The sequence below is a fragment of the Saccopteryx bilineata genome, chromosome 6 (genome assembly GCF_036850765.1).
Source record: "Saccopteryx bilineata isolate mSacBil1 chromosome 6, mSacBil1_pri_phased_curated, whole genome shotgun sequence".
Classification (NCBI taxonomy): Eukaryota; Metazoa; Chordata; class Mammalia; order Chiroptera; family Emballonuridae; genus Saccopteryx; species Saccopteryx bilineata.
In genome coordinates, this window is record NC_089495.1 from 128,459,217 (window position 1) to 128,486,048 (window position 26,832).

The 26,832-nt window shown below is 55.5% G+C and overlaps 2 protein-coding genes across 15 annotated transcripts in view; one reads left to right on the top strand and one right to left on the bottom strand.

The window, feature by feature from the left end:
• The first annotated feature begins 2,496 nt into the window (after positions 1-2,496).
• Positions 2,497-12,059, top strand: SLC16A3 (solute carrier family 16 member 3). Of its 10 annotated transcripts, XM_066236355.1 has the most exons (8): positions 2,858-3,095; positions 7,277-7,380; positions 7,731-7,881; positions 8,643-8,826; positions 8,974-9,220; positions 9,829-9,972; positions 10,306-11,064; positions 11,322-12,059. In XM_066236355.1, exons 5-8 carry the CDS (start codon positions 8,998-9,000, stop codon positions 11,579-11,581), a joined length of 1,386 nt encoding a protein of 461 aa, XP_066092452.1. In that variant the 5' UTR covers positions 2,858-3,095; positions 7,277-7,380; positions 7,731-7,881; positions 8,643-8,826; positions 8,974-8,997; the 3' UTR covers positions 11,582-12,059. The 10 variants fall into 10 exon arrangements, with proteins under 10 accessions (XP_066092457.1, XP_066092459.1, XP_066092452.1 ...); XM_066236354.1 differs by lacking the exon at positions 8,643-8,826; XM_066236356.1 differs by lacking the exon at positions 8,643-8,826 and having other exon boundaries at positions 2,858-3,081.
• CSNK1D (casein kinase 1 delta) overlaps positions 11,612-26,832 on the bottom strand; it is a 37,434-nt gene continuing 22,213 nt past the window's right edge. Inside the window, exons 3-10 of one of the 5 annotated variants that reach the window (XM_066236364.1) lie at positions 25,023-25,171; positions 24,426-24,654; positions 23,514-23,684; positions 22,619-22,767; positions 20,135-20,306; positions 19,398-19,537; positions 12,393-12,545; positions 11,612-11,748 (exon numbers count right to left, since the gene is read on the bottom strand). In XM_066236364.1, coding sequence (XP_066092461.1) covers positions 12,456-12,545; positions 19,398-19,537; positions 20,135-20,306; positions 22,619-22,767; positions 23,514-23,684; positions 24,426-24,654; positions 25,023-25,171 — 1,100 coding nt within the window. In that variant the 3' untranslated portion in view covers positions 11,612-11,748; positions 12,393-12,455. Of the gene's footprint in view, positions 12,029-12,392; positions 12,546-13,105; positions 15,152-16,258; positions 16,323-19,196; positions 19,253-19,397; positions 19,538-20,134; positions 20,307-22,618; positions 22,768-23,513; positions 23,685-24,425; positions 24,655-25,022; positions 25,172-26,832 lie in introns of those variants that run through there. The other 4 variants (XM_066236363.1, XM_066236366.1, XM_066236367.1 and 1 more) reach the window with 4 other exon arrangements.

Consider the following 26,832-nt stretch of genomic DNA (forward strand, 5'->3'; position numbering starts at 1 on the left):
GGTAATCTGCCAGTAATGCAGTGGTTCTCAAAGTGTGCGCCAGGGCGCACTGGTGCACCCTAGAAGATTTCCAGGTGCGTCCTATGGTATTCCAGAGAAATATGTGCCTGTTGGGGACCAAAAAACCAACAGGGTTTTTGGAGTTTAGATTTTGGGGGACAGAGGTGTGGGGAATTGGCTGTAAACTGACAGTCTGCCCAAACCCCCACCTCACTTGCCTGATTAGGTTGCAAAAGGCTGTTAAGCTGTGGTGCTGGATTGTTTACACTACCCCCCATGTTCCCCGGAAACACTGGAGGCAAGTTTCTTCTATCCTTTGTTTGGTGTCAAGATGATATGTATGGTGGGGGGTTTCTGCACTCAACACAAGTAAGAGTAAAAAGAGAGGAATTCTAGCCTGACCAGGCAGTGGCCCAGTGGATAGAGTGTCGGACTGGGATGCAGAAGGACCCAGGTTCGAGACCCCAGGGTTGCTAGCTTGAGCACAGGCTCATCTGGCTTGAGCAAAAAGCTCACTAGCATGGACCCAAGGTCACTGGCTCAAGCAGGAGGGTTACTCAGTCTGCTGAAGGCCTGCGGTCATGGCACATATGAGAAAGCAATCAATGAACAACTACAGTGTCGAAATGGAAAAAAAAAACACCTGATGATTGATGCTTCTCATCTCTCTCCGTTCCTGTCTGTCTGTCCCCATTTATCCCTCTATCTGACTCTCTCTCTCTGTCCCTATAAAAAAAAATTTTTTTTTTAAAGAGAGGAATTCTTCAATGTATTGACTGAGAAAATCAGAGTTTGCTTTTCAAATATATGCCTAGACATTGAAGAAATCTCTAGGACACATCAGGTTCACATTTCTCATAAAACACAAGAATGAAAAAACTTAACACATTCATTTCGGCACCTGCCGAATTTACTAAATCTTACTAATAATGTATCTATATATATAAAAAGATAACTTTTTGTCATTTTTTAATTTTTTTTTAAAATTTTTATTTTATTTTATTTATTCATTTTAGAGGGGGGGAGAGAGAGATAGAGAGAGAGAGGAGCTGGAAGCATCAACTCCCATATGTGCCTTGACCAGGGTTTTGAACCGGCGACCTCAGCATTTCCAGGTTGACGCTTTATCCACTGCACCACCACAGGTCAGGCAATTTTTAAATTTTTAATCCCTCTTTTTTTTTTACAAATTCTAAAAAGCACAACTCAAAAAATGTTTAACATAAAAATTTTTTTTTTTTAATTTTTTTTTATTCATTTTAGAGAGGAGAGAGAAAGGAAGAGAGAGAGAGACAGAGAGGGAAAGAGAGAGGAGAGAGAGACAGAGAGAGAGGTGGGGAGGAGCTGGAAGCATCAACTCCCATATGTGCCTTGACCAGGCAAGCCCAGGGTTTTGAACCGGTGACCTCAGCATTTCCAGGTCGACACTTTATCCACTGCACCACCACAGGTCAGGCAAAATGTTTTGGTTTAAAAAAAAAAAAAATTTTTTTTTCTGAAGCTGGAAACGGGGAGAGACAGTCAAGACAGACTCCCACATGCGCCCGACCTGGATCCACCCGGCACGCCCACCAGGGGGCGATGCTCTGCCCCTCCGGGGCATCGCTCTGTCACGAGCAGAGCCACTCTAGCGCCTGGGGCAGAGGCCAAGGAGCCATCCCCAGCGCCGGGGCCATCTTTGCTCCAATGGAGCCTCCCTGCGGGAGTGGAAGAGAGAGACAGAGAGGAAGCAGAGGGGGAGGGATGGAGAAGCAGATAGGCGCTTCTCCTGTGTGCCCTGGCCGGAATCGAACCCGGGACTTCTGCACGCCAGGCCGACGCTCTACCACTGAGCCAACCGGCCAGGGCCTTAAAAATGTTTTTTAATGTTAGAATATATTTAATTTTGTCGTATTTATTTTGTTTAATTACCATAAAAGCACACTTGGACTTAGTTTTTTTTAACATTTGACTTAATTATTATAACATATTTCTCAGAAATTTGTATGTAGTGCTCCTACAATTATTTGTAGGATTTTAAATGCGCCCTGACCACTGCACTAATGCTTACTCTACCACCTCCTCCTCCCACTCTGTACCAACTGGGATCTTTGTGATAAAGCCCTGAACTTCCAGGGTCTTTGGCCTCTTGTAGCCAGGGAGACTTGGGTGTAATTCCAAGTTGATTAGGTGGAAAGTGTTCCTGTAGTTCTAGCTCTAGTGCCCCCCTCCAAAAAAAGAAAAAGTCGCACTCCCTGGATACTCCTCAAACCTTAGTTCTTTCCAGTTGCAGAGGGGAAAAGTGGGGCTTGAGCATCTTGTCTCCTTACCAGCAGGTTCATCCCGCCCCCCAACGATCAAGTGCTGGCGTGGGGTGTGGGGATGGAGCCCAGCCACCTCCCACCTCTTCACACGTCCGGGTTCTGAGTGTGTGAGGGGAGGGCACTGGCTTTATCGAGCTTGCCGGGCGCAGAGTCACACCAAGAAACGGAAGTTCAAATGGGATGCCGACCTTGCTTAAGATCACCCAGGCAGCGCAGGGCAGGCGGCCCCGCGCCCCAGCTCCAGCCTCGGAGGAAGTGCAGGCTTGGATGAGAGCGCAGATCCCGGGTGGCCTGGGCAGAGAGGCCAGCGGGCCCCATAGCTGAGACGAGAGGCGGGAACTCCATGGGGTTCGCGGACACCTCGTGACGTGGGGTGCAGGTGGGTGCACGTGGTCCCAGGAGTGGGAGTCGAGTGGGATCACTGGCCGGGAGGTCTCCGGCCCGGCCAACTTGGAATCCAGTGCGCACCGAGGGGGGTAGGTGGAGGAGCGGGAGGTGGCTGAGCGCCCAGCGGCTGGACCGAGGGCTCGGAGAGTGTGGGACTGGCCGGGCGCGAAGTTGGATCTCCTGCCATTAGGTCCCTGGGCCCGCGGGAGCATCGGCTACAAGCCGTCTAGGAGCACAAGGGGCGCCCCTCCTAGGCGGCGGGGGGTCCGGGCGGGGCAGGAGGGGCGGTGCTAGCGGCCGTGACGTGCTCTGGGGACGTGCCGCGCGAGCGACCAGAGCACCGAGTCGCCCTCGGTGGGGACTCAGCAGCCAGGCGGGCAGAGGCGGATTGGTGAGTGACTGCAGGTAGGCTAAACCCGATGTTCCGTGAGGACTGGGAGCCGGGAGCTGGGAACTGGGACCGTCCGAGCCGCCGGAGCGCTTACTCCGCGCTTTAGCCCCGCTCGCCTCATTCCCCTCTTGGTCTGGGGCGTCTGGGCGCGCAGGAGCCTCCTATCCCCTGGCATCCCGCACCAGGGGTTCTGGAGAGCCGGACGCGCCCCCTCCGCGCCCTTGCACCCGGGCCGCCCGCTGTCGCCTCCCCTTGCCCAGCATGTGCTCCCCTCCGTCGGGCGGCCATCGGGGGGCTGGGCTCCGACCCGGAGGTGGCTGTGCCCGGCAGCCCAGCCGGGTCTCGGCTATAAATAGCTCGGTCCGCGGCGGCCACGGCGCGCGGTCTATATTTGGTGGGGTTCCTTTACCGAGGGAGTGAGGAACATGGTAGGGTTGCCTGCGGGCCATCCTCACCTCCTCACCTCCTTCCCCCTCTCATCTTGTCCTAAACGTTCCCAACCCACAGGGCCCTGGGGCCTCTCAGGAATTAGCCTGGGTACCCAGGTTCACTTCACCCCCTCCCAGCCCCTAGCCCGTGGGAAAACCAGATGGGGCCTCTGCGTACTTATCTGAAAAATAGATTGATAATGCACCGGTATACCTGGAAGGTGGAACAGGCTGGTGTCCAGCAGGTGTGTGAGTGGAGAGGAAATAGGCCACTGGGGGTGCCTGGAGTCTGGGTGAGAGACAAAGGGGCAGGAAAGAGGGTGAGTTATTCTATGCCCTAGAGGCACTGAGCTGCACATCCAGAGGTGTCTGGCCTGAGAGGATCGATCTGTGTGATGACCATGGCCATGCTGAGTGGTCTGAGGGTCATCAGAAGGCAGCCAGGCACTCCCCCATGCAACCCGGGTCCATGGGGATTATTTAAAGTCAAGAGCAGTGGTAAATACTGTGTAGGTGGGTTCCAGGGTCCCCTTGCCTCACTGCCAAGACCCACAGGCCTGCCGGGGTCAGGGAGGTGCTGGGAGGGACTGTGTAGTGGAGATGAGACTGGGCTCTGGGGCAGGCGGGTATTGAGATCTTGCTCCCTTGGTGGGAGGTTTTCCTCACAGGGGCTCTGAGGACACTGGTGGCAGTGTCCAGGTGGGTGTGGGGCCCTCCTGCCTAGCAGTCTGTGGTGTGGACAGAGCCTGGGGTGGGCAATGGGAGGCCTGGTCACAAGGTAGGCTCTGTAATGAACCAATGTGACCTCTGGCAGGGTTTGACACCAGGAGGCAACCTGGCTATCACTGACTCCAGCTAGACATTTTAGTTAGGAGGAGCAGAGAGAAGGAGGGGTTTGTGCTCCCCAGGGCACTGGCCAGGGAGTGTGGGTGAAAAGGGCCTGTGGAGTCTCTGGTGCCAGGGTCCTGGCTGACCCGTCTGGGGGGGGGGGGTGAGTGGAGAAGCCGCCACACAGAGCCATCGACCCATCAGCAGCGCTTGGGGGTCAGTCCTGGCCACACTGGGGGAACGGCCAACACGCTGTCGAGAGGCGGGAGCGAGGGGAGGGCAGAAGAAGCTGACAGGGTCTGGGTCTCCCCACAGCGTGGCCTCGGTCCCCATCTGTGAAATGGGCCATTAGGGGACGTGGCAGTTCGCTGACCAGGCGGCCCTCACGTGGTCGGGTGCGCCCGCTAATACGGTAGTGGACAGGGAGGGCGCCTACTCCAGGCAATACGATGGCGACGGCGGCACCACCCTTGGCGCGCAGTCACGTCCCCCACGTCCTGCGGCTGGCAGGGTGAGCGGTCTGGGTGGGCGGGGTGGCGGAACATCCTCCTTTCCCACGCTCCTACCTTGTCTTTTACCGAGGTAGAATCCGCAGCATATTAGTCCAGCCGTTAGCTGGAGTAGAAGGCGTGTCCACCCACCGGCTCTAGCGCTGAGGCTTGGGGAGGGGCGGGGAGTGTGTGGAGCTCGGAGTTCCTCCACTCCCACTCCCCAGCCACCTCCCTCCCTCCGTCCCACCTGCCCCCACCTGGGGCAGTGTTTCTGCCCTAGCAGCCTTGCAAGAAGATGTGAGCTTGTTAGGGGCACCAGGCATGCTGCAGGGCTCCGTGGTCAGCAGAGGGGGTGGAGGGTCCAGGCCAAGCTTAGCAGGCCTGAATGGGGGTGGGTGGTGGGTCAGACCCTTGTCTAGTATTCACCTCCCACATTCCCAGGAAAAGCGCCAGGCACTTATCTTCAGTCACAACTATGCACACAGGTCGGGTGGGCAACTGGGGTACTGCACCTAGCCTGGAAGGTGATGGACATTTTAAGCCCCAGGCAGGTGAGCATGCAGGTCTGCTGGTCACCTGTTTGCACAACAGAAAAGGGAGCCCTCCCCTCTTCTGGTCAGGCACATAAGCCTTTTGCCATCAGCCACCTCCACTGGCTTCTGGGCCTTGGGGCTGCTTCCCTGGTGCTCAGGTGTCTCCCAGGCCCCCTGCTGTGGGAAGAGTCCAGGAAGGGATGTTACTGCCCACTGGCTGAAGTTGATCTCAAGGACTAGAAGCCCAGTTTAGCTAACTGGACAGCCTCCCTAGCAGGCTCATCTAATGGGAACTGGGACAGGCCAGGGCCACCACACTGAACCTAGGAGACATAGCCTGCCCTGGGGTCTGATGGGCCAGACACAGGACCCAAGGTGGGTGAGGGGACTGTGGTAGAGTGGGCCTAAGGGGGAGCATGCCAGGATGCACTAACAGGGTGTGGCTAAATACTGTCCACACCAAGAAGGGAAGACTGTAGCCTGACAGGGCAGGAGGCTAGGCCTTGAGGGCATCAGGGATGAGTTCTGGTCCAGGAGTGGGGGTGGCTCTGGGGCTGGGGTTCTCATCTGGACAGCCAGTGGACCCCTGAGGGGAGCAGCTCGCAGGAATCGGACTTAGAAGGCACAATGGAAACTCAGATGAGTCATTTGCTGAACGAGTGACTCCAGGGAACCCAGGTGCACACTCCTCCTCTGGCCTTTCTCTGCTCAGCTTTAGCTGCCTAGGGTGTGAGGCCTTTGTGGGACCTGGGGGTGAGGAAGAGCCCCGGAGCCCTGCCTGGCTCAGAAGAGGGCACATGAACCCCATCTGGGAGATCAGCTTTCTAAGGTCCTTATGGAGGGTTATTTCTGGGCTAGGGATATGGTTTGCATGCTTCCATGGGAGCGTAAATGTCAAAAAAGGTCAGCCAGGCAATGTGCATCCACTCGTGTGCTGGCACTGCCTCCCTACGCACCACAGTGAGGGTCCCTGACAGGTGCCTGAGGGGGTGTTGCTCTTCCCATCTTGGGTCTTCCCTCAGAACATCAGCCAGTCTGTGCCTCAGCAGGCCCACCTCCCTCCAAGGCAGGCAGCTGGGTGAGGCCATTTCTCTCCTGGAGGTAGTTATCTACCCCTTTCACTCATCTCCATACATTTGCATAGCCCTGCCAGGCAGAATTCCTTTACCCCTGACCTAGAGCTCCTCCCTTCTCCCCGACCTCCTGCCCTGCTTGCCCACCGTCCTCCCACTTGCAAACCAGAACCTCCCTGAGAAACCTCACTTTGAGGACTGGCTGATATGGGGAATGGGGCGGGGGCCATTTCAGTGAAGCTGGCCCTGCAGGCTGGGGGCTTATTGGGAAAAGCAGTGTCTGAAGAGCTTCTGGGGTCTGCAGGGGTGGGTAGAAAGGCAACTGTGTTGGGCCTTGGTCCCAGGCACAGAGATGAGCCTCTTCCTTAGGTGAGCCTCACATGGCAGCCCTCACAAGTCCCAGAACATGAAGTGCCCTCCTGGCCTTTGGGCCTGGCAACCCACCTCTACCTCCTCAGCCTTCAAGCTGCTAGCTCAGGGGACGCCCCATGTCCCACAGGCAGCCAGTGTCTGTCTCCTGAGTACCCTGGAAACCTCACCAGGGAGGGCCCAGCCCTTGCAGGCAGAGGACAAGCAGTGAACAGGGCCTCCGAGGCTGGGCACCTATAACGTTGCAGCAGAGCAGTCCTCAAGAAGGAGGCCCTGGTTTGCTCGGTAACCTTGGTTATACCGAGCTGGGCTATTCCTAATTATTGGTTCTGGACACACTCCCCTCGATGGCGCCCTATGACCATGACCCTTGTCCTGAGTCTTGGGTCTGGGGTGCCTATGGTTTCTGCCTTAAATAATTTCATTGCAATTCCTAAGATGTACATTTTTTTAGCTTTTTTTTTCCTTTAAAGTTACCCTGCTGTGTGTGCCTGAGAGACCTTTCGTCGTCTGCCGCTTTCCCATCCACTGTGTTTGGCTGTGGAATATTTCTCCATCCTGTCCCAAGCTAAGGCATGTGGCTGCGTGGTCGGAGACAGGGCTCCGGAGGAGAGAATGTGGGGCTGGGCCACACTGAACCTGTGCTGAAACGGCCAGGCAGAGGCCCTTGTCCTCACTCGGGTCCTGTCCCAGGTTCCCTGTGTGCCTCAGATGCAGAAGTGGGCCACCCAGGGGGCTGTGCCAGGTCAAGGGTAGTCTGAGGAAAAGGGGCAGGGTGGAGCCAGGACACTATAAAAGCTGAGGGGGGAGGGGCAGCTGGGCTGATAGGAAGTGGGTTGTCAGGAAGTTCTTGAGCCTCAGAGCAGGTGGAGTGTTTGTACCACTGGATTGGAAAATGCTACAGATCAGGGCTTTCCCCACAGAGAGCTGGTTTGGAGCTCACAGCCAGTGGGAACAGGAGGAGCTGTGCAGGCAGTGTGGCTGCACTGAACAAGCCTAGGGCCTCGGGACTGTCCTCCTTCCCTCACGCCTACAGTTAGCAGGTGAACTCTCCTTGGAACAGCTTCTGTCCAGTGAGGTGAGGGGACAAGTCCACCTGGCTGGTCGGGGATTGGATTTTTGGTGCCAGGATCGGCTGGAGGGACAGGGGATGAAGATGGATGGGGAGGACAGATCTCCAGCTGAAGTCTGTCCCCAGGTTCCCAGTTACTGTGCCTCAAAAGAGCCAAGTTCCTGGGATTAAAAGGGGGAAGTGGGCTCTGGACAGCTACTGGGTAGGGGCCGGCAACAGGTGCAGCCAGTTCCCTTTTGGCCTTGGCAGTCTGGGGGCTGGAATGGTTTTCTCCAGTGGGCTAGCTGGAAGCCTGTCCCTGCCCTCGACAGAGGGGTTAAAGTCCAGCAGCAAAAAGGCATCTGGGCTCAGCTTCTGCTGCCCGGCCCAGACTCCTCTTCTGTGAATGATATGGAGGCCCTCAGCCTCTCCCCAGAAGAGCTGTGGCCAGTACAAAACAGGTAGAGGAGTCAGAGTGGGCAGGGCGGCGCAGTGGGGTCCTGCGTGGGCAGAGGGCACAGGGCCTGTCCTGGGTGCACTCTTGCCCTGGTGGTACTGCTATCCATTCCCGTCCCAGCATGGCCCCAGCACCTCTGGCTGCACTCCCTCTTCAGGCTCTCAAGGCCCAGTGGGACCACAGTGGACAGCATGGGGCAGCCCTATTCCCCTGGAGGTGGGAGAGCAAGGCTGGCCTCTAAATTTAGGTCTCAAGGGACACCACCCCCAGATCAGGCCCTAGGTCTCCTTTGGGGTGCCAACCCACCTCAGAGGCTGTTGTACTGTCCCAGGGCGTGGGAAGTGCTGGCTGCCTCAACCTCAGCTGCAGTGGGAGGCTCTTCCCCACACAGCCTGGGGTCTGCCTCTAGCACGTAACTCAAGACCTGGCTGAACCCAGAAAAGCCATTGCCCTTTGGAGCCAGCTGTGTGGGATCTGCCAAGCCTGGAGGAGGGAGGGCAACAGCCCAAGCGCAGGTGAGGGCCAGAGCCATCCAGAACTGAGCTCCTGCTGGGGGCTAAGCCCTGAAGGAAGGGGCAAGACTCTGGTGTCAGCCCTCAGGTATGTGTGTCCCCACAATGCTGGGCTGTGGCTGGATAACCATCTGTCTTCCTCTTTCTCAGGGACGTGGAACCACCCCTCCTGGCATGGGAGGGGCTGTGGTGGATGAGGGCCCAACAGGCATCAAGGCCCCTGATGGCGGCTGGGGATGGGCCGTCCTCTTGGGTTGCTTTGTCATCACGGGCTTCTCCTACGCCTTCCCGAAGGCAGTCAGCGTCTTCTTCAAGGAGCTCATGTGTGAGTTTGGTATCGGCTACAGTGACACGGCCTGGATCTCCTCCATCCTGCTGGCCATGCTATATGGAACAGGTGATGGGCCTTCTTGCTGGGGGTGGGGCTGTCCTGGTCTGTCTGGAACCCATCTGAATGGCCATATGTGCCCTGCTCTGTAGTCCCAAAGCACAAGGTCAGGCCCTTCTTTTCTTTTTTTAAACAGAGACAGAGAGAGAGTCAGAGAGAGGGATAGATAGGGACAGACAGGAATGGAGAGATGAGAAGCATCAATCATTAGTTTTTCGTTGCGACACCTTAGTTGTTCATTGACTGCTTTCTCATATGTGCCTTGACCGTGGGCCTTCAGCAGACCGAGTAACCCCTTGCTTGAGCCAGCGACCTTGGGTCCAAGCTGGTGAACTCGGGGTCTCGAACCTGGGTCCTTCCACGTCCCAGTGTGACACTCTATCCACTGCGCCATTGCCTGGTCAGGCTTGGGACCTTCTTTCTTTATAGACGGTTCCTGGTGCCTCCAGACCACCAGCAAGGAGACCACTAACACGGGGACCTTCCATGTGAACTATGCTTTGCTTAGGAAAGTGTCCGAATGTGACTACTCTCTGGGAAGCTAGTGCTCCTGGTGTCTGCTGAGCTGGGATGTTGGGGAGGGGTGAGCTCAGCACTCAGCTGTTGTCCCCTCCCAGGCCCGCTCTGCAGCATGTGTGTGAACCACTTTGGCTGCCGGCCAGTCATGCTGGTGGGCGGCCTCCTGGCATCTCTGGGCATGGTGGCTGCGTCCTTCTGCAGGAGTGTCATCCAGCTGTACCTCACCACTGGGGTCCTCACTGGTGAGTGGGCTGGCCAGTGGTGGGGCTGGCCAGTGGTGGGGCAGGGTGCAATGGGTACATCTATGCCTCAGTGGCCAATGGCAATGGCTCAGGCCCACAAAGGAGAAGTCCCATCATCCCCACCTCTGGGCACCAGCCTGTCCCTTGTTCCCTATGTCTCTCCTGGTGTGTCCATCGGTGATGGGGGTTCTGTGCACACATTGGGTCTCCTCACATTGACATCTAGCAGACCCACACTTTAGAACAGTTTAGGTGGGAGCCTGTGCCTAGCAAAAAAGGGGGGGCGAGGTGAGTGGCGGGGCCAGTGCCTTACCTGCCCACACCTCCTTCCAGGCTTGGGTTTGGCGCTCAACTTCCAGCCCTCACTCATCATGCTCAACCGTTACTTTAACAAGCGGCGCCCCATGGCAAATGGGCTGGCGGCCGCGGGCAGCCCTGTGTTGCTGTGTGCACTGTCCCCGCTGGGCCAGCTGCTGCAGGACCACTACGGCTGGCGGGGTGGCTTTCTCATCCTGGGTGGCCTGCTGCTCAACTGCTGCGTGTGCGCTGCTCTCATGAGGCCCCTGGAGGCACCCCATGTGCAGGCAAGGTCCGGGCCCCAGAAACCGTCCAGGCAGCTGTTGGACCTGAGCGTCTTCAGGGACCGCGGCTTCATCATCTATGCAGTGGCTGCCTCCATCATGGTGCTGGGGCTCTTTGTGCCACCTGTGTTCATGGTGAGCTATGCCAAGGACCTGGGTGTGCCGGACGCTCGGGCCGCCTTCCTGCTGACCATACTGGGCTTCATCGACATCTTTGCCCGGCCTGCTGCTGGCTTTGTCACAGGACTCCCCAAAGTGCGGCCCTACTCCGTCTACCTCTTCAGCTTCGCCATGTTCTTTAACGGCTTCACCGACCTCACAGGCTCCACAGCCAGCGACTATGGTGGTCTGGTGGTCTTCTGCATCTTCTTCGGCATATCCTACGGCATGGTGGGCGCCCTGCAGTTTGAGGTGCTCATGGCTATCGTGGGTACCCACAAGTTCTCCAGTGCCATCGGCCTGGTGCTGTTGCTGGAGGCCATAGCAGTGCTCATCGGGCCCCCATCCGGAGGTGAGGCTGCAGGCAGTCAGGGAGCCCCAGCCAGACTCCCCAGGTCCAGCACCTGCCCATCTTGGGAACGGAGACTCATTGTGGGATGGCTCTTAGTTGGAGGAACCCCTATTCCCACCCATCCTAGCCAGGCTACCATATCCTCTGACACACAGCCAGCTGGTGTTGGGAAGGAATGAGGACCCACTTGGTCCACTGTGGGACAGCGGGAGACTTTGGTGGGAGCCTGGACTGAGCTGATGCTGTCCCCTCTGCAGGTAGGCTCTTAGATGCCACGGATGTCTACCAGTTCGTGTTTATCCTGGCGGGGACCGAGGTGCTGGCTGCCTCGCTGGTGCTGCTACTGGGCAATTTCTTCTGCATTGAGAAGCCTGCAGGGGCTGCCAAGGAAGAAGAACGCCACAGGCCCCCTGTGGCTGACAGGGGCAAGGTGGACTCGAGGGAGGTGGAGAATTTCCTGAAGGCAGAGCCTGAGAAAAAGGGGGAGGTCGCTCACACCCCAGAAACAAGTGTCTGAGCGGCAGGGTTGCAGGGAGTGGGACAGAGGCTGTCGAGGCTAGGCTCGTATTTATTTCACAAACAGGACTAGCTCAGGTGGAGCCATTGGCTCCCGGCAGCAGATCATCACCTGATCAGTTTTTCGGGGGAGGTGGTGGGTGGGAACGGCGTCATTCCAAAGTGGATCTGTGGTGAAGCCAAGCACGAGGTTATAAGCCATCTGTACCAGGCATCCAGCCTGCTGATCCCGGTGCCCACCGCTGGGCTCAAGGACCTAGAAACCCACTCTTCAGAGACAACATGACTTTAATCAGAGGGTGGGGCCAGGACAACCCGAGTACCAGGCCCAGCCTCCCTCCATGCCTGCCCATACCCACCACGCCTGTCTCCAGCTGGTGCCCAGCCCACCCCGAGTGTCTGGAGGGCAGAGCTCCCTTCCTTCACCTCTGGAAGGCCTGGAATAAACCTGCGTGTAGGAGGAGCTGAGTTTGGTTTCAGGTAGGGAGTGTGGTCTACTGTTCATTCCAAACCTCACTTTTTCAAGCGAGTCTGGTCCTGTTAGTGTGTCAGCTTTGTTAAGTGCTGCTGGTTGAGGGTGTTGCCATGACAAACCCCGGATGGCTGAGAGCACTCACACGGGCCCTGATGGCCCGTACCTGGGAGCCCCTTGGAGGTGTTTGATCACTGCAGTTTAAATGATCTTCCTGCCTTCCGTTTATTCACCCCACAGCCGGCTGACAGTGGCTCTATGTGGTCAGCACCCAGGGCTGGTGTCCACTCCGTCCTCCTCATCCAGCCCTACTGGCCTTGCCCAGGTACCTCACACCCACCTGCCCTTGTGGCCAGCAGTGCCTGCATGTCTGGGAACCCGATCAGAGGCCGCTGGGGCCGCCTCAGTAGGTGGTGCGTCGAGGGCGCTGGGGACGGCAGTGGGTGCCCTGGCGGGCCGAGTGCAGCCGGAGAGACGCCACATCCCTGCTCCTCTGCAACGAAAAGCAAGCGAGGGCTCATCTGGGACTTGGTCACCAACACCACCCCCAGAGCTCTGCACAGAAGCCACGGACCTGACCGGTCCCACAGCTCTGAGGCACTACCTAGCACCCCTCTGGTCTTTCTGTCCTATTAGTAGTCACAGGAGTCAAAATGCCACCTGCTCTTGCTGTCTCATCCCTGTAAGGTGGGCCAGGATGGGGCCCCTTGGCAAAACAGACACCAGCCCCTACTGTATCCCAGAGGCCTGTGGTCTCAGCAGCTGTATACCTGAACTGGAGGGAAGGGCAGAGGCAGAGTGGGCAGCCTGCCCTCTGGGCTATACATACCTGCCCCCCTTCTCTCCTGATGTGAGCTCAACCTGGCTGTTGCAGATCATGTGGTCACCCGGGGCTTGCTGATTGGGGACCAAGTACCCCCAGGGGTGTCTCCCCTGCCTCCTACCCTGAGCAGCCTCACCCTACAACTGACCAGGAGCAGCAGAAAGTATGTGTCTCCTTTTGTCCCCACACCTGCACCTAAAGGGTCTGACCCCATGAGAGGACTGGCAACCCCTAGAGTGATGGTCTGGGGACACCATTAAGCGATCCTGAGATAGTCAACACATCTGGAAGGCTTGGCCGGGGACTAGGTTCATGCACTGCAGGGTATGGAGCTCAGTCCTGTAGCAGCCTTGGGAATATGGGTGGACACTAGTCCCATCTACCGGCTCCAAGCTCACGCACTGACAGGCTGGACAGGCAGATACCAGCACCCGTGCTCACAACTCTTCCATGGTTACCTACACATTGAACACTCCCACGCTGATGAAATAAAGACCACGTGCTGGGGGCAGGAAGAAAGGTAGATATCATATATTTATTATTTACACAGGGTAGTAAGTATACACAAGTACAGCGTCACACAAGCACAGGTCAGAGACATCACTGACACACCAGCTGTACAGACACTGCCACTGTGGCTCCTGTGGGAGGTGGCAGGGGTGCAGCACAGCCCACAGTCACAGTGCTGAGGTGCCGCAGTTGTCACCCCCAAGGGAAGCCCCAGCCTGCTGTGACCAACCTGGCCCCATGCATCAATGGAAGCACCCTGTGCCCTATGCATCAATGCACCGTCTGGACGTCCAGGACCAGCACTACGATGCTGGGGCAGAGGGGACACAGTCCTGAACATCTTTCAAGCCCCTAGCTTCCTACAAGTTCCCCAGTTTCCAAACACCTCTGCAGTTAGGTGACAGGGAGAAAGTGAAGTGCCTACAAATGTATGCATCACTCCTCAAGATGGGGCTCCTATCTACTGCCTGCCACCACTTGGGCCTCTGATGCTGCAAAACGGAAGGGATAACGGGGAGCTGCACACCCTGAGGGTCTTTCTGGTGAGAATGAGATCCACTCCACATGTTTCCCAACCTTTGTGGGCATATCACACCCAGACCTTCAGGTCTCAGGGTCGCTTGCACCTTGGCACTTGAGAGAGATTATGTTGGGCTACCCCCCACCTGGGGAAACCTGCATCCTGGGTGGACAGCCACATCCTTGGTTCTGAGCACACAGGTATCAGCACACATTAAGGGCCACTCTGCACTGCTAATATTTAGTCTATTTAGAAAATGCTCCCAAATCCAAAGGCATTGAGGCGACCACCACCAGCAAAGTAAAGCACACACGACCGAGGAGGGCCCAACACTGCCACGGTACAGCCTCTGTTTCCGGTCCTGGGCGCCCGCTTCCGTTGCCACTTCTGGGAAGGTGGATCAGTGCTCAGTTCGGCCAGAAGCACTGCGACACCCTTGCTCACAGCCGAACTTCCTAGAACTGTCTAATGGCTCTGATGACTTTAGTCCTAGAGACTCAGTTTACGGTGAGAAGGGAGTAACAGCCAAAACCAGGTGAGGGAAGTCACAGGACAGCACACAACACACGCATAGACACGTAACACACAAGTGTACAATGACAACTTCTGAGAGAACATCCCTCTCCACAGTGGACCACACCAAACAGAAGAAGGAACAGTGCTGGCAGCAGGGTGCTCTGCACCCGTCTCAGTACACGGAAACTTCATGCCAGTGTCTGAGTATGGACTCTTTGAAGTCACCATCATTTTTAAGACCACAGAAACAGACAAGAACAATAAAAAGATTTCTTTACACAGATTTAAGCCATTAATTTTTAGCAAAATGATACAAAACTGTCAGAATCAAGTTGGTTACAGCAGACTCATCAGGGAGCGCAGAGCACCACCACGGCAGGGAGGACTGAAAGGCGCTGGAACGGGAGTCTGGTTCTCTGCAAGTGTCCTGCACTCCGCTTTTCTTCCCACCCTGTGACCATGAGTTCACAGGGGCCTCAGTGGAGCCCCGGCAGTGGCGGTGGCAGCACTTGGGAGTCTATCCAGTTTATTTTGTTTTGTTTCCCCATGGGCGTTGCTGGGTGGGTGGCCTGGAGAGCACCCGGTGTCCTAGACCGGGGAGCGTCACTAGTAAAGCCATGTAACAGAGTAGATCAGCCATGCATTCATTGTCTGCCCTTCACAGCAAAAAGGAGAGTTCTCATCGGTGCACGACAGACTGAAGACCACTGGAAGCCACCCGACCAGGAATCTGTCGGAGCCAAAGCACAGGACAAGGTCAGTGTGCGGTCAGAGGGCCAGGCCAGTCAGTGAGGTGCCCTGAAAGGGAACAGATGTCATCTAGCCCCACTCTGGACACCTGTGCCCTGGCTGCTCCAGGAGCTTCCTCTGTGGCCAGGACATATGCTCAGCAGAACAAGTGACAGGAAGACAGGGAAGGAGAAAGAAGCATGCAGGCAGAGCCAAGAAGCTCATCCACAACAGGACCAAAGTTCAAGCAGGAAAGATACTTGCTCCCAGCTGCCCCCCCCCCCCAATAAGCTGGTGTTTTGAAAACAGGGCCTTGGGATCCCCCCCTGTGGGGGAGATGTAACAAGCAGTTCTCATCAAGATGGTTCCCATAGCACCGTCATGTTAAAGCCACAGCAGGCTCCACATGGCCCTGAGTCCGACAGCTGCCAGCCCTCAGTGGCAGAAAGGCAGGAAGGAGCCACCAGAGTGACCCAGAGAGGGGAGCGCAGCCTGGGCGCCCAGCCATGCACGTCGGCAGGGGAACAAGCGGTTGAACCGACAGGTTAGTTAGTACACATGACATCACAGACAAGATGTTGGGCAAAGACCAAATTCGAAAAGAAAAACAAAATGAGGAAGACAGAAATAAGTGTGGAAGGAAGAGGACAAAGCCTGGACTACAGAGACTATAGGAGTCTCACATAGCAAGAGCATTAAGAGGCCCCACCAAGCGCGACCACTCAGCTGAGCGCAACAGACACAACCCGGACAACTGACCCTGGCACCCAGGGGCTAAAGTGTCCTGGGGGCTACTGAAGCCAGCACACGTGCAGAGCCCCAGGGTCCTGCTACCTATGCAGGCTATGACTCACACAGTGGGCAGGTCCTAGGATCACCCCATTTAGGAACTCCCTGCAGTATGCTTGCTCCCACAGAATGGGAACCTGACCGCAGCTACTCTGGAATTCTTACCAGGGAAACAACTGGGCAGAAGGACCTCACTCTACCTGCAGCACCTGGCATGCAAGACCAAGCCCACCTCTGTGCTCCCATGTGGGCGAGGGGGTCAGGTCCCGCCCCGCTCTGGTGCCTGCTGTCTGGAGAGACCGGCCGTGAGCACACTCACCCAGTGCTGCCTTCCAACGGGAGATGCGCAGCTACTTGCCGTGGTGTTCGAAAGGAATGCTATTCTGAGGTGGGGGGAAAAGACAGCTGTTGGTAAGGGTGCCGCTGGCTGGCCCAGCACAAGGCCTATTTCCAGAAGTGTGTGCTCACCTTGCCTCCACCAGGTCCACCATCACTGGCCAGGGTGTATCTCAGTGGGGACTCCGGGAACCACCTGGGAGCTCAGCCTCACCTTTTATGAGTTGACCCTAAACAAGAGCAGCTATAGCTGCTCCTCTAGAATGACCTGCCACGAAGGCCAACAAGGAGCCAGGGTAGATCCCCTCATGTCTCCCACAGAGAGAACCTGATGCCAGACACGGCCCCAGGCCTTGCTCACTGCTCAGAGCAGCCTGTGCTTGGGCAGCAGAAGGAGAGCACCACCCTGTGACACAGAGACTAGACACATTTCCTCACTGACACAAGGTAAAGGATGGGGCCTTGTTTGGATGACAGGACATGGATTAAAACCAATACAAGGAGAAACAGGCCCAGGAACCATGTTATCCTATTGGCACTACTGAACCAGGAGGACAAGGAGTAACAGGCCAAGAACCACATTATCCTATCAGCACCGCTGGACCAGGAGGAAAACATCACACACAGGCTCATCCACCAGATGGCCTTTAGTTTAGGCTCCATGCTATTTTAGCCGAATAGGCTACTCACACTCCGAGGTTGGGAATGTGGGGACTGGGTCCCTGGAGGAGCCTAGCACCAGCGACACTTGAGGAAGGTGGATAAAAGGAGGAGTGGCCACAGGGTCAGGACAAGGGACACAGGTGTTGAGGCCCCCTCACACCCAGCGGGAGAAGGCCAGGAGGTGCTCTGACAGGTGGGCTGGTAGTGGCTCTGAGCCCGTTTCTGCTAAAGCTGAGCACCACCCTGGGCTGGGCACATGGCACCAAATGCATGCCCTCCTCAAAGGACAGAGAAGATGCTGCCGTGGAGGAAACAGGTGGGACACACACGTGGCTGCCTCTCCTTCACTCCACTTCCTTTGAAAAGTAAGTGGGCATGAAGGCTACCGAACCGTGGAAGCTGGAACCTCTATTCACTGTCACTACCAAACTGCCAGGGCAGGCAGACATCAGGGGCAGCCCCACCCTGAGTCTCTGGGCCTCATGCTGTCCCACAGGGGCACTGGTCATGCCCTTAGACAGCATGGGCCTTTCAGTCTTCGAAGGAAGTGCACCATGGCAACCAGGAAAACCTGAGAGCCACGCCTGGGATGGTGCATCAGGACATCCCCCCAAGGGACTAAGTCCTCTATGTGAAGATGATCTTGAGAAAATTTCTTGTGACGCAAGCTGAGGTGTTACTAAAGAGGAAACACCCCCAAGACATCTCTGGGAGCCCACCATGTTGAGGTCCACATTTTATTCCTTCAGACGGACGGCAGAGTGAGAACTGGAGTGCAAGGGTCTAGACTCCCCAGGAATGGACTCAGAACTGTGTGTGGGCCTGACCTGTGGTGGCGCAATGGATAAAGCGTCGACCTGGAAATGCTGAGGTCGCCGGTTCGAAACCCTGGGCTTGCCTGGTCAAGGCACATATGGGAGTTGATGCTTCCAGCTCCTCCCCCCCTTCTCTCTCTCTGCCTCTCCTCTCTAAAAATGAATAAAAAATAAAAAACAATAAAAAAAAAAGAACTGTGTGTGGTCAGCATCAGGTTGAGGCTGGCCTGGGTGGAGAAGGGCTGGACTCATACCTGTAAATGCCTGGCACCTGCAGGACCTCTGGCTCTTCTACCAATTAGGCACTTTCTTTTCTTAAAAAAAGGCCTGCTCCTTCCTTCATCTTTGCTAGCTGGGCCCTGATATGTGGACTTTTGAGTCCAGGCAGAGCCCTTGGAGTCCACAGGACTGGGCATCCCTACCTGAGGTGTTCTGGGGTCACAGAGCTGCTGCACACCCAGGTGGGAGCAGTCAGCTTCCAGGACCTGCTCCAGCTGCTGATTCAGTTTCCAGGGCTTGTGGGGAGAAGTCCCTGAAGCCCGCATTGTGTCCTGTGGTGAAGGGGCTGGGGTGGGACCAGGGGCTGTTAAGAGACCCAATCTCATTACTGTGGCCAGACCCCTTGAGCCCCACAAATGAAACTACCTGAACCTTCAGTGCCTCTGGGAGGAAGTTATAGCACAGAACCCACCCACATCCAGCAGAGTTACTAGTCAGTGAGAGTGTTGGTAAAAAAAGTGCTTGGAAACACTGCCTCTGCCTCAGCACACTTGCCCCTCCACCAGAAGACCACAGATTCTGGCAGCTCTCAGACCCTGTGCTCCGACCACTGTGCCCAATCCACCCCACTCACCAAGCTATATGCAGCTCCTGGCCGTGGGGCCTGCAGCTGACCGTACACCAAAGCGGCATCACAGAACCAGAGGGGCTAGCTGCGCACCCAGCCAGTGTTGGGCTTCCCACCAGGATACCCCATGGAATGGGTGCAGTTTCCTGACCCTTAACTACCCTGCTGCGAATGGGGACCCTGGAAGCACAAGAGGAAAAAGAGCTATTGTGATGAGATGAGCTAAAAGGAGAATTGCAGCAATGGGCGCCAAGTGGGAAGAGGCTGTGGGTGGAAGGAACGGTGCAGAACGTGTGTGTCAGGTCTGCAGAGGACGCGCACACAGGGACATCAAGACGGGAGCCCTCATCACAGCACACCACCATGCCCTGGGCCCCAAAGGCCTCTGTCCATACTACTCCACATGACCGCCAGCAGCCCCTGTCCTGGCCAGGCTCTGGCTAGCCAACAAGGACAAGGAAAGAGTTACAGCTGGTGTGTGCCTATCACAGACACCCAGTGCCAGCGGGCACAGTGTGATGAGTGTGCACAGGGAAGCCACCGAGCCTCCGAGGCCAGCTTAGGTTGGGGCAGCAGAAGAAAAGAGGCCCTGTTACCTGTGCCACCACAGTGGGGGATGAGTCCAGTACCCACACAGCTAGTCCCAGAGGTTCTAAACAAAGGGGGTGAACAACAGCCAGGGTCAGCATCCCTTGTCAGTCAAACCCTTCAAAACCCTCATCCCACTCTGCCCACAGCCCGTAACACTGAGAAGCCTGGAGTCAATGTCCCACCCCTGGCAAGCTGGGTGCACGTACCTGTGAGGTGGACATGCGGGAGGTATCTTGTCGGCCTGTGAGATCTGATGAGGAGATGTTGACAGGGGCACCGCGGTGCAGCCGCATACTCACTTTCCGCTCTCTTTCCATGCCAGACACAGGCCGAGGAGAGGTGTTGGCTGAAGGAGAGGGAGGCAGGGGAGTGAGGCCCTCCATTGCTCCTCCACGGCGGCTCTGTCCTCAGTACACAGCACAGAGCAGACCCAGGGCGCCTGCGCCACACTGCATCTATGGGACTTCTAAGGCAGGCCAGAGGCAGGTGGTCCCCACTGACACTGGGCCACTCACATCCCAGGGGCTAGCCTGGCACCCAAGGTTAGGGCCCAAAAGGGGAACGCCAGTGTGGGGGCTCCCGTGGGAGGGCTACCCAGCTCTGCTTGCGGAGCTGTCAAGGCTGGGGAAGGGACGAGTGTCAAGAGGCTGGTGGGGTGATGTGTGTTATGAGAAGAGTAAGAAGCCAGTCACCGGAGCTTCTGGGAAAGCTATGAGGTGAATGTTCCCAAAGGCGCTGCCCCAGGCTGCTCCCTGGCCTGTATACCCTCAGGAGTGAGGATCACTGGAATGGAAACACAAAGGCATCTCCCAGGAGATGCAGCTGCCTATCCAAACCCCATTCAGAGCTGGCTCCCCCCAAGGTCACACACAAACAGCACCCCACTACCTGCTGGGATGAGGGGTAGGACATGGTGTGAGCTGACGGTTCTAGAGCCACTCACCAGTGTGTGAGGTAGGGGTGAGGGGAGTGGGAGCAGCCACTTCTTGTGTTCCCCTCAGCCGGCCTGAGGCTGTGGAAGGGAGCCCACGGGTGGCTGGGTTTCGGGAGTGTCTCAGTCGCTCCTCACGGTCCCGGCGCTCCCGCTCAGCGTCGTCAGCTGCCCGACTGGCACCCTAGGAAGGCAAGAGGAGGAGACCAGAATGGAATGGGGTTTAGTGAAAAACATTCCACAGACCTCCTTTGCTGCCCCCTGCAACTCAAGAGAATACCAGGGCTATTTGGGACAAGCCTGCTGTGAAGCTATCCAAGTCAGTGAGACAGTTTTCTCTCCAGGACAATGCACAGCCCATCTTAGTCCTGTGAATGGTGAGCAAACAGATAAACCCCAAACACCCGGGCAGTTGGGTGGCCCTCCTCTCTGTTAACATTCACATAAAGACAGGAAATCATCTGAGGTTATGACAGTTGGGGGAGGATAAGAAGAAGGCATGAGCAGTGGCATCTGGTTCGCCAAGGGGTCCACTAGGTCCAGACCCCCAGGCCCAGGGCAAATGTTGGTGCACATGTCACAAGGTGGCCAGAGGCTAGGTTTGTCTTGGAGGCCACACAGTAAACTCCGGTATAAGCAGCCAATTACACTCTCACTGAGTAACAAGCTGCTGCATGGGGCACTGCGTGTCACATGGCACAGCCAGGACACCTGCACACAGTTGCTTACACACAGATCCCAGCACTAGCAGGTGAGAGAGTCTATAAACTGTAGCCTAAACATTCTGCTGGTGCAGCCACGTCCACACATCTATATATTGCCTATTGCAGCTTGCTAGTTAGAACACAGAGCTGGGTGGTTATGGCACAGGTGGACTGCGGAGCCAGTTATATTTACCAAGTAGCCTTTTACAGAAAAGGTTTGCCAAGCCCTGACATGAGGAACAGTCAGATGGGCACCTCCCAGTGCCTCAGACAGGAGGTCCACCCAGATGTCTAGACTCTGGCCATCTGCAGTAGCACTACTAGGGTTATGCTTGGAAGGCCACCCTACAGAGCTCTCTTCTCCCACCACTTGCCAAGTGCCTTGATATGTGCCTTGATGGTGGGGGGGGGAGGCTACAGCAGAGCAAGTGACCCCTTGCTCAAACCAGTGACCTTGGGCTCAGGTCAGCGACCATGGGGTCATGTCTATGATCCCATGCTCAAGCCAGTGACCCTGTGCTTAAGCCAATGACTTCAGGGTTTCGAACCTGGGTCCTCTGCATCCCAGTCTGAAGCTCTATCCAGTGCGCCAATGCCTGATTAGGCCAAATCTTTTTTTTTTGTATTTTTCTGAAGTTGGAAACGGGGAGGCAGTCAGACTCCCGCATGTGCCTAACCGGGATCCACCTGGCACGCCCACCAGGGGGCGATGCTCTGCCCATCTGGGGCATCCCTCTGTTGCAACCAGAGCCATTCTAGCGCCTGAGGCAGAGGCCACAGAGCCATCCTCAGCGCCCGGGCCAACTTTACTCCAATGGAGCCTTGGCTGCGGGAGGAGGAGAGACAGAGAGGAAGGAGAGGGGGAGGGTGGAGAAGCAGATGGGTGCTTCTCCTGTGTGCCCTGGCCGGGAATCAAACCCGGGACTCCTGCACACCAGGCCGACGCTCTTATCACTGAGCCAACCGGCCAGGGCTAGGCCAAATCTTTAATGAAATAAACAGAAGTTCTAGAACGATAGAATCCTGGCTGTGATGTCTGAAAATTCATTAACTGGACTCAAAGAAACAACTGAGATGAGTAGCCTGTTTTAGCAGGAACAAATTAAAGTTCAAGCTTTGCCCCCCAGTCCCCCCTGCAGAATTCTCCCATGCAATTAATGAACAAACTGACTAACAAACATTAAGTCTAGCTTATTGCAGGGCCAAGGACACATTCAACACCCAGTGCCTTCCCAGGCTGCCCACTCAATGCAAATGCCAAGACACTCGGCAGATCTTCAGCTCCTGCGGCGATAGCCTCCATCTCAGCCACACCTCCTGCTTAAGGAGCATGCAGGGACAACACTGCAACACCACAACACGCTTAGGGCCAAAAACATACTGTTCACAAAAATTAGGGGATATTTCAAAATGAATATGAAGCAATAAAATATTCCCTAATTTTTGTGAGCTAATAGAAATAAAATGATCTTTCAACAGAAAAAGACTTAGCATTCAAGTGAGAGCTCTGGTTCTGGGCGGCCCTGTACCTGTGGACCACCCCCACCTGTCCTGTCTGCTTCTACTTCCCCTTGTCAGGCATCTTGCTTCTCAGAACCTCTCGCCCACAGGCAGACCCCAAAGGCCATAGCCCTGCCAAGAGCACCAGGCTCCCAGTGCAGCGAAAGTGCCTTCAAAACCCAAACTATGGACATCCCACCTCTCACCTAAGATGCAGGGAACCAGCGGCCTTTTGCTGACAGGCCGTTTCCCACCCACACTGAGTAGTCAGGGAGTTGACGACACTACTTACAAATTTGAGCATGTTCCAGTCGAACACATAGTCGTAGGAGAACCCCTGGCGATGGAACAGGTTCCTAAAGAGCTGCCTCAGGTATGAGTAGTCAGGCTTGTCGTCAAAGCGCAAAGAACGGCAGAAATTCAGGTATGTGGCGAATTCAGCTGTAAAACAACAGGAAACTCAGAGCTAACCAGTGACACCCCATTTGGGGGCGAGCACAGCAAAGACAACATTACTGTTGACCATCCACTCTCCAAACTGGGAGTGAAATACGGAATCTGAAACAATAGTCACATTGAAGAGTAAAGGCGTCATAAAAACTTTAAGAAAATGCAGCATTGCTTGACCAGGCAGTGGTGTAGTGGACAGAGCATTAGCCTGGGATGCAGAGGACCCAGGTTCAAAACCCTGAGGTAACCAAATTCAGATTTAACTGATTACCCTGTATTTGATCTGGCTACTCTAGTTCGGATATACCTGCATGTTCAATAAAGAGTACTGAAATATTAAAAAAACAAACAAACAAAAAACAAACAAACCCTGAGGTCACCTGCTTGAGCCCAAATATCACCGGCTCAGCTGGAGCCCCTCCTCGTTCCCCACCCCATCAAGGCACATATGAGAAGCAATCAATGAACAACTAAAGTGCCACAATGAAAAACTGATGCTTCTCATCTCTATCCCGCCCTCTCCTTCGCAGCATCCCAGAGCAATCTGGCTTTACCTAGGGTGCCTGTCTTAGAGGCAACCCCACAAAGCAAAGGGACATGCCCTCAGTTACGGCTCTGGATGCTGCCAAAGGACTGACCACCCACCAGAGAGGGGGCTTGCCTTGTTCAGCCCCAGCCCCCACAGGCACTGGGGACTCATTGCTGGCCCTGCGCTTGGCAGGCCTGAGGACACTCACACGGGTAGCCCTTGCACAGCACTTCAATGGGTGTAGACATCTTCTTCTCACTGATGCGCTCGTACTTCTGCCTCTTGGTGGCAGCCTTCAGCCCCTGCCATGGCAGGGAACCCAGATTAAAATACATGAGTACATAGCCCAGTGACTCTAGGTCATCCCTTCGAGATTGTTCTGGAAAAAAAAGGGAAACAAGTTAAGGTCAGCCCATCCCAGCAGCAGCAAGCCCACACTTACTGTGGAAATGAACACTAAAAATCACAAAAGACAGGCCCTGGCCGGTTGGCTCAGTGCTAGAGCGTCGGCCTGGCGTGCAGGAGTCCTGGGTTCGATTCCCGGCCAGGGCACACAGGAGAAGCGCCCATCTGCTTCTCCCCCCCTCCCCCCCTCCCCCTCTTCTTCCTCTCTCTCTCTTCCCCTCCCACAGCCAAGGCTCCATTGGAGCAAAGTTGGCCCGGGCGCTGAGGATGGCTCTGTGGCCTCTGCCTCAGGCGCTAGAATGGCTCTGGTTGCAACAGAGCAACGCCCCAGATGGGCAGAGCATCACCCCCCGGTCGGGCGCATGTGGGAGTCTGTCTGACTGCCTCCCCGTTTCTAACTTCAGAAAAATACAAAAGCAATAAATAAAAGAAAAAAAAATCACAAAAGACACTTAGATTCTTTCCTTCCTTCCTCCAGAAGTTGCCCTGGATGTGACCTTAGGGAATGGCAACACCCAGACAAGTGACACCCCTGTTGCAGCTGCCAGAGTGCCATCATTTGCCCGCCCTACCACAACTCAGAATCCCAGCTCCACTGTCCCCAAAGCCTGCTTTTGCTACTGCAAGCCTGACCACTCTCGGTCCCCAGAGGCTGGCTGTTCCCTATACTGAGACACACATGCCCAGGCAGCCTAGGACAGCAGCTAGGGCTCACCGATTCCAAGGTGCGTGTTGATGGAGGCATACCGTGCCGTTCCGGTGAGGTTTTTGTTCTCACGGTAGGGGATGTGCTGGTGGGTCCTGGCGTCCCGATACTTCTTGGCCAGGCCAAAGTCTATGATGTAGACCAGGTTGCCCTTCTTCCCCAGTCCCATGAGAAAGTTGTCTGGCTTCACGTCACGGTGAATGAAGTTCTTTGAGTGAATATACTCAATCCGACTGATCTGTTAGCAGAGCAGCAGGGTCAAGTCAGTCCAACAGCAGCCTGGAGGAGGCTCCTGCCTGGAGGTCAGCGCCCTGATGGAGTGGCACATCTGCACCCCTTGGCCAGGGCAGTCACTCAATAATTGGGACAGGACACTGAACCTACCACCTTTACCACACCCCACGCCTGGGCATTTCCCTCCCACAGGCTCTAGAGAGGGGACGAAGAGCAGCATGCACCAGTGGCCCCTATGCAGCTCTATCCACCGGGAGTCAGGCCTCACTCGTGAATGTACTGTGTCACACCCATGATGGTTCTCAAACTCAACCCATTGTATCACTACCTCATGGGAGGTAAACCAATTGCTTTAGTACAATGAACACTTACCATCTGGTCGGCCAGCAGCAGGACAGTCTTGAGACTGAACTTCCTCGAGCAAAAGTTGAAGAGGTCTTCCAGGCTTGGTCCCAACAGCTCCATCACCATGACATTGTAGTCCCCCTCCGCCCCACACCACCGGATGGTGGGGATGCCCACTGGAAGACACAGTGCATTTCAGGGTGGCCAGGGTCAGAAGACCCTGACACACCTGTGTTCACACTGTGACTCTCTGATAAGGGTTAGGTGGGCAGCAGTCGCAAGGACACAAGGCGAGAACATGAAACCCACTTTGTGGATGGGGGACAGGAAAATGCAGAACAGAGGAGGGGCAGGGAGAAGCCCTGGGTCCTCTATGATTAACATCTGTTAATGTGGTGCACTTGTCACAATTCATGAACCAAAAGCATGAGAGGTATGCAAAAGACTTGTTAGAGATGAACACTACAATATGCAAGATGAAAACCACAGGGTGGGAATAACAGCAGACCTAACACTGCGGACCCGAAGGCATGTGAGATACAGAAGCTACCAACACACCCAACGGGTCTATAATCAGCATGAGACAACTTCCACCACTGTTGGTATAACTATAGCACCCAGGAGAGGAAAAAGAAGGGCGGGGACAGGTGACACACTTGAAGAAATGGCTGGACGAGCCTGACCAGGAGGTGGTGCAGTAGACAGAGCATCAGCCTGGGCCACAGAGGACCCAGGTTCGAAACCCCGAGGTCACCAGCTTGAGCATGGGATCATAGGCATAACTCCATGGTCACTGGCTAAGTCCAAAGGTCGCTGGCTTGAGCAAGGGGTTATTCACTTTGCTGTAGCCCCCCCCCCAACCCCCTCCACACCCATCAAGGCACATATGAGAAAGCAATCAATGAACAACTAACTAAGGTGCCAAAACTACGAGCTGATGCTTCTGATCTCTCTCCCTTCCTGTCTGTCTGTCCCTATCTGTCCCTCTCTCTGTTTCTCTCTGTCTCTGTTACAAAAAAAGAAATGGCTGGATGAAAACATGTAACCCAATGAACCCCAAGGAAAAGAACCAAACAAACAGAACATCATACTACCATACCCAATAATTAAACTGCTCACCACTAGTGACAGAGAACATCTTGAAAGAAGCAGAGAAAAAAAGAGTTGTCACATACTGAGACACAGAAACAGGGTGATGGTAACTTCTCACCAGAGCACACGGAGAAGTATCCATCAAGTACTGAGAAAAACTGGCATTTTACAAAAGTATAGGTTAAAAAAATCCTCAAAAAAGCAAAGACAAAATCAAGATGTCCTTTTTTTTTTTAAGCTGGAAACGGGGAGAGACGGTCAGACAGACTCCCACATGCGCCCGACCGGGATCCACCTGGCACGCCCACCAGGGGCGAAGCTCTGCCGCAACCAGAGCCACTCTAGCGGCTGGGGCAGAGGCCAAGGAGCCATCCCCATCCTTGCTCCAATGGAGCCTTGGCTGCGGGAGGGGAAGAGAGAGACAGAGAGGAAGGAGGAGGGGGTGGAGAAGCAAATGGGCGCTCCTCCTATGTGCCCTGGCCGGGAATTGAACCCGGGTCCCCCGCATGCCAGGCCGACACTCCACCGCTGAGCCAACCAGCCAGGGCCAAAATCAAGATGTCTTTAAAACATAAAAAGTTGTAGTATCAATCACGTATTTATGCAACAGACCTGCTCTGCTCATCTGTTCCTTACCACACAGAAGGCAGGAGATGCCAATGGCAGTCTGGGCCTCCACAAAGGACAGACAGCACTGGAAGTGACCACACCCTGTACACCCAGATGTGACAGCTTACACAAAGAC

What these genes read in the sequence shown, in the direction of transcription:
- SLC16A3 (XM_066236360.1), top strand. Translation starts at nt 8,998, where the DNA reads ATGGGAGGGGCTGTGGTGGATGAGGGCCCAACAGGCATCAAGGCCCCT. An exon ending in CACCACTGGGGTCCTCACTG is followed by an intron (nt 9,973 to 10,305) that starts GTGAGTGGGCTG and finishes ACCTCCTTCCAG; the next exon opens with GCTTGGGTTTGGCGCTCAAC. An exon ending in CATCGGGCCCCCATCCGGAG is followed by an intron (nt 11,065 to 11,321) that starts GTGAGGCTGCAG and finishes TCCCCTCTGCAG; the next exon opens with GTAGGCTCTTAGATGCCACG.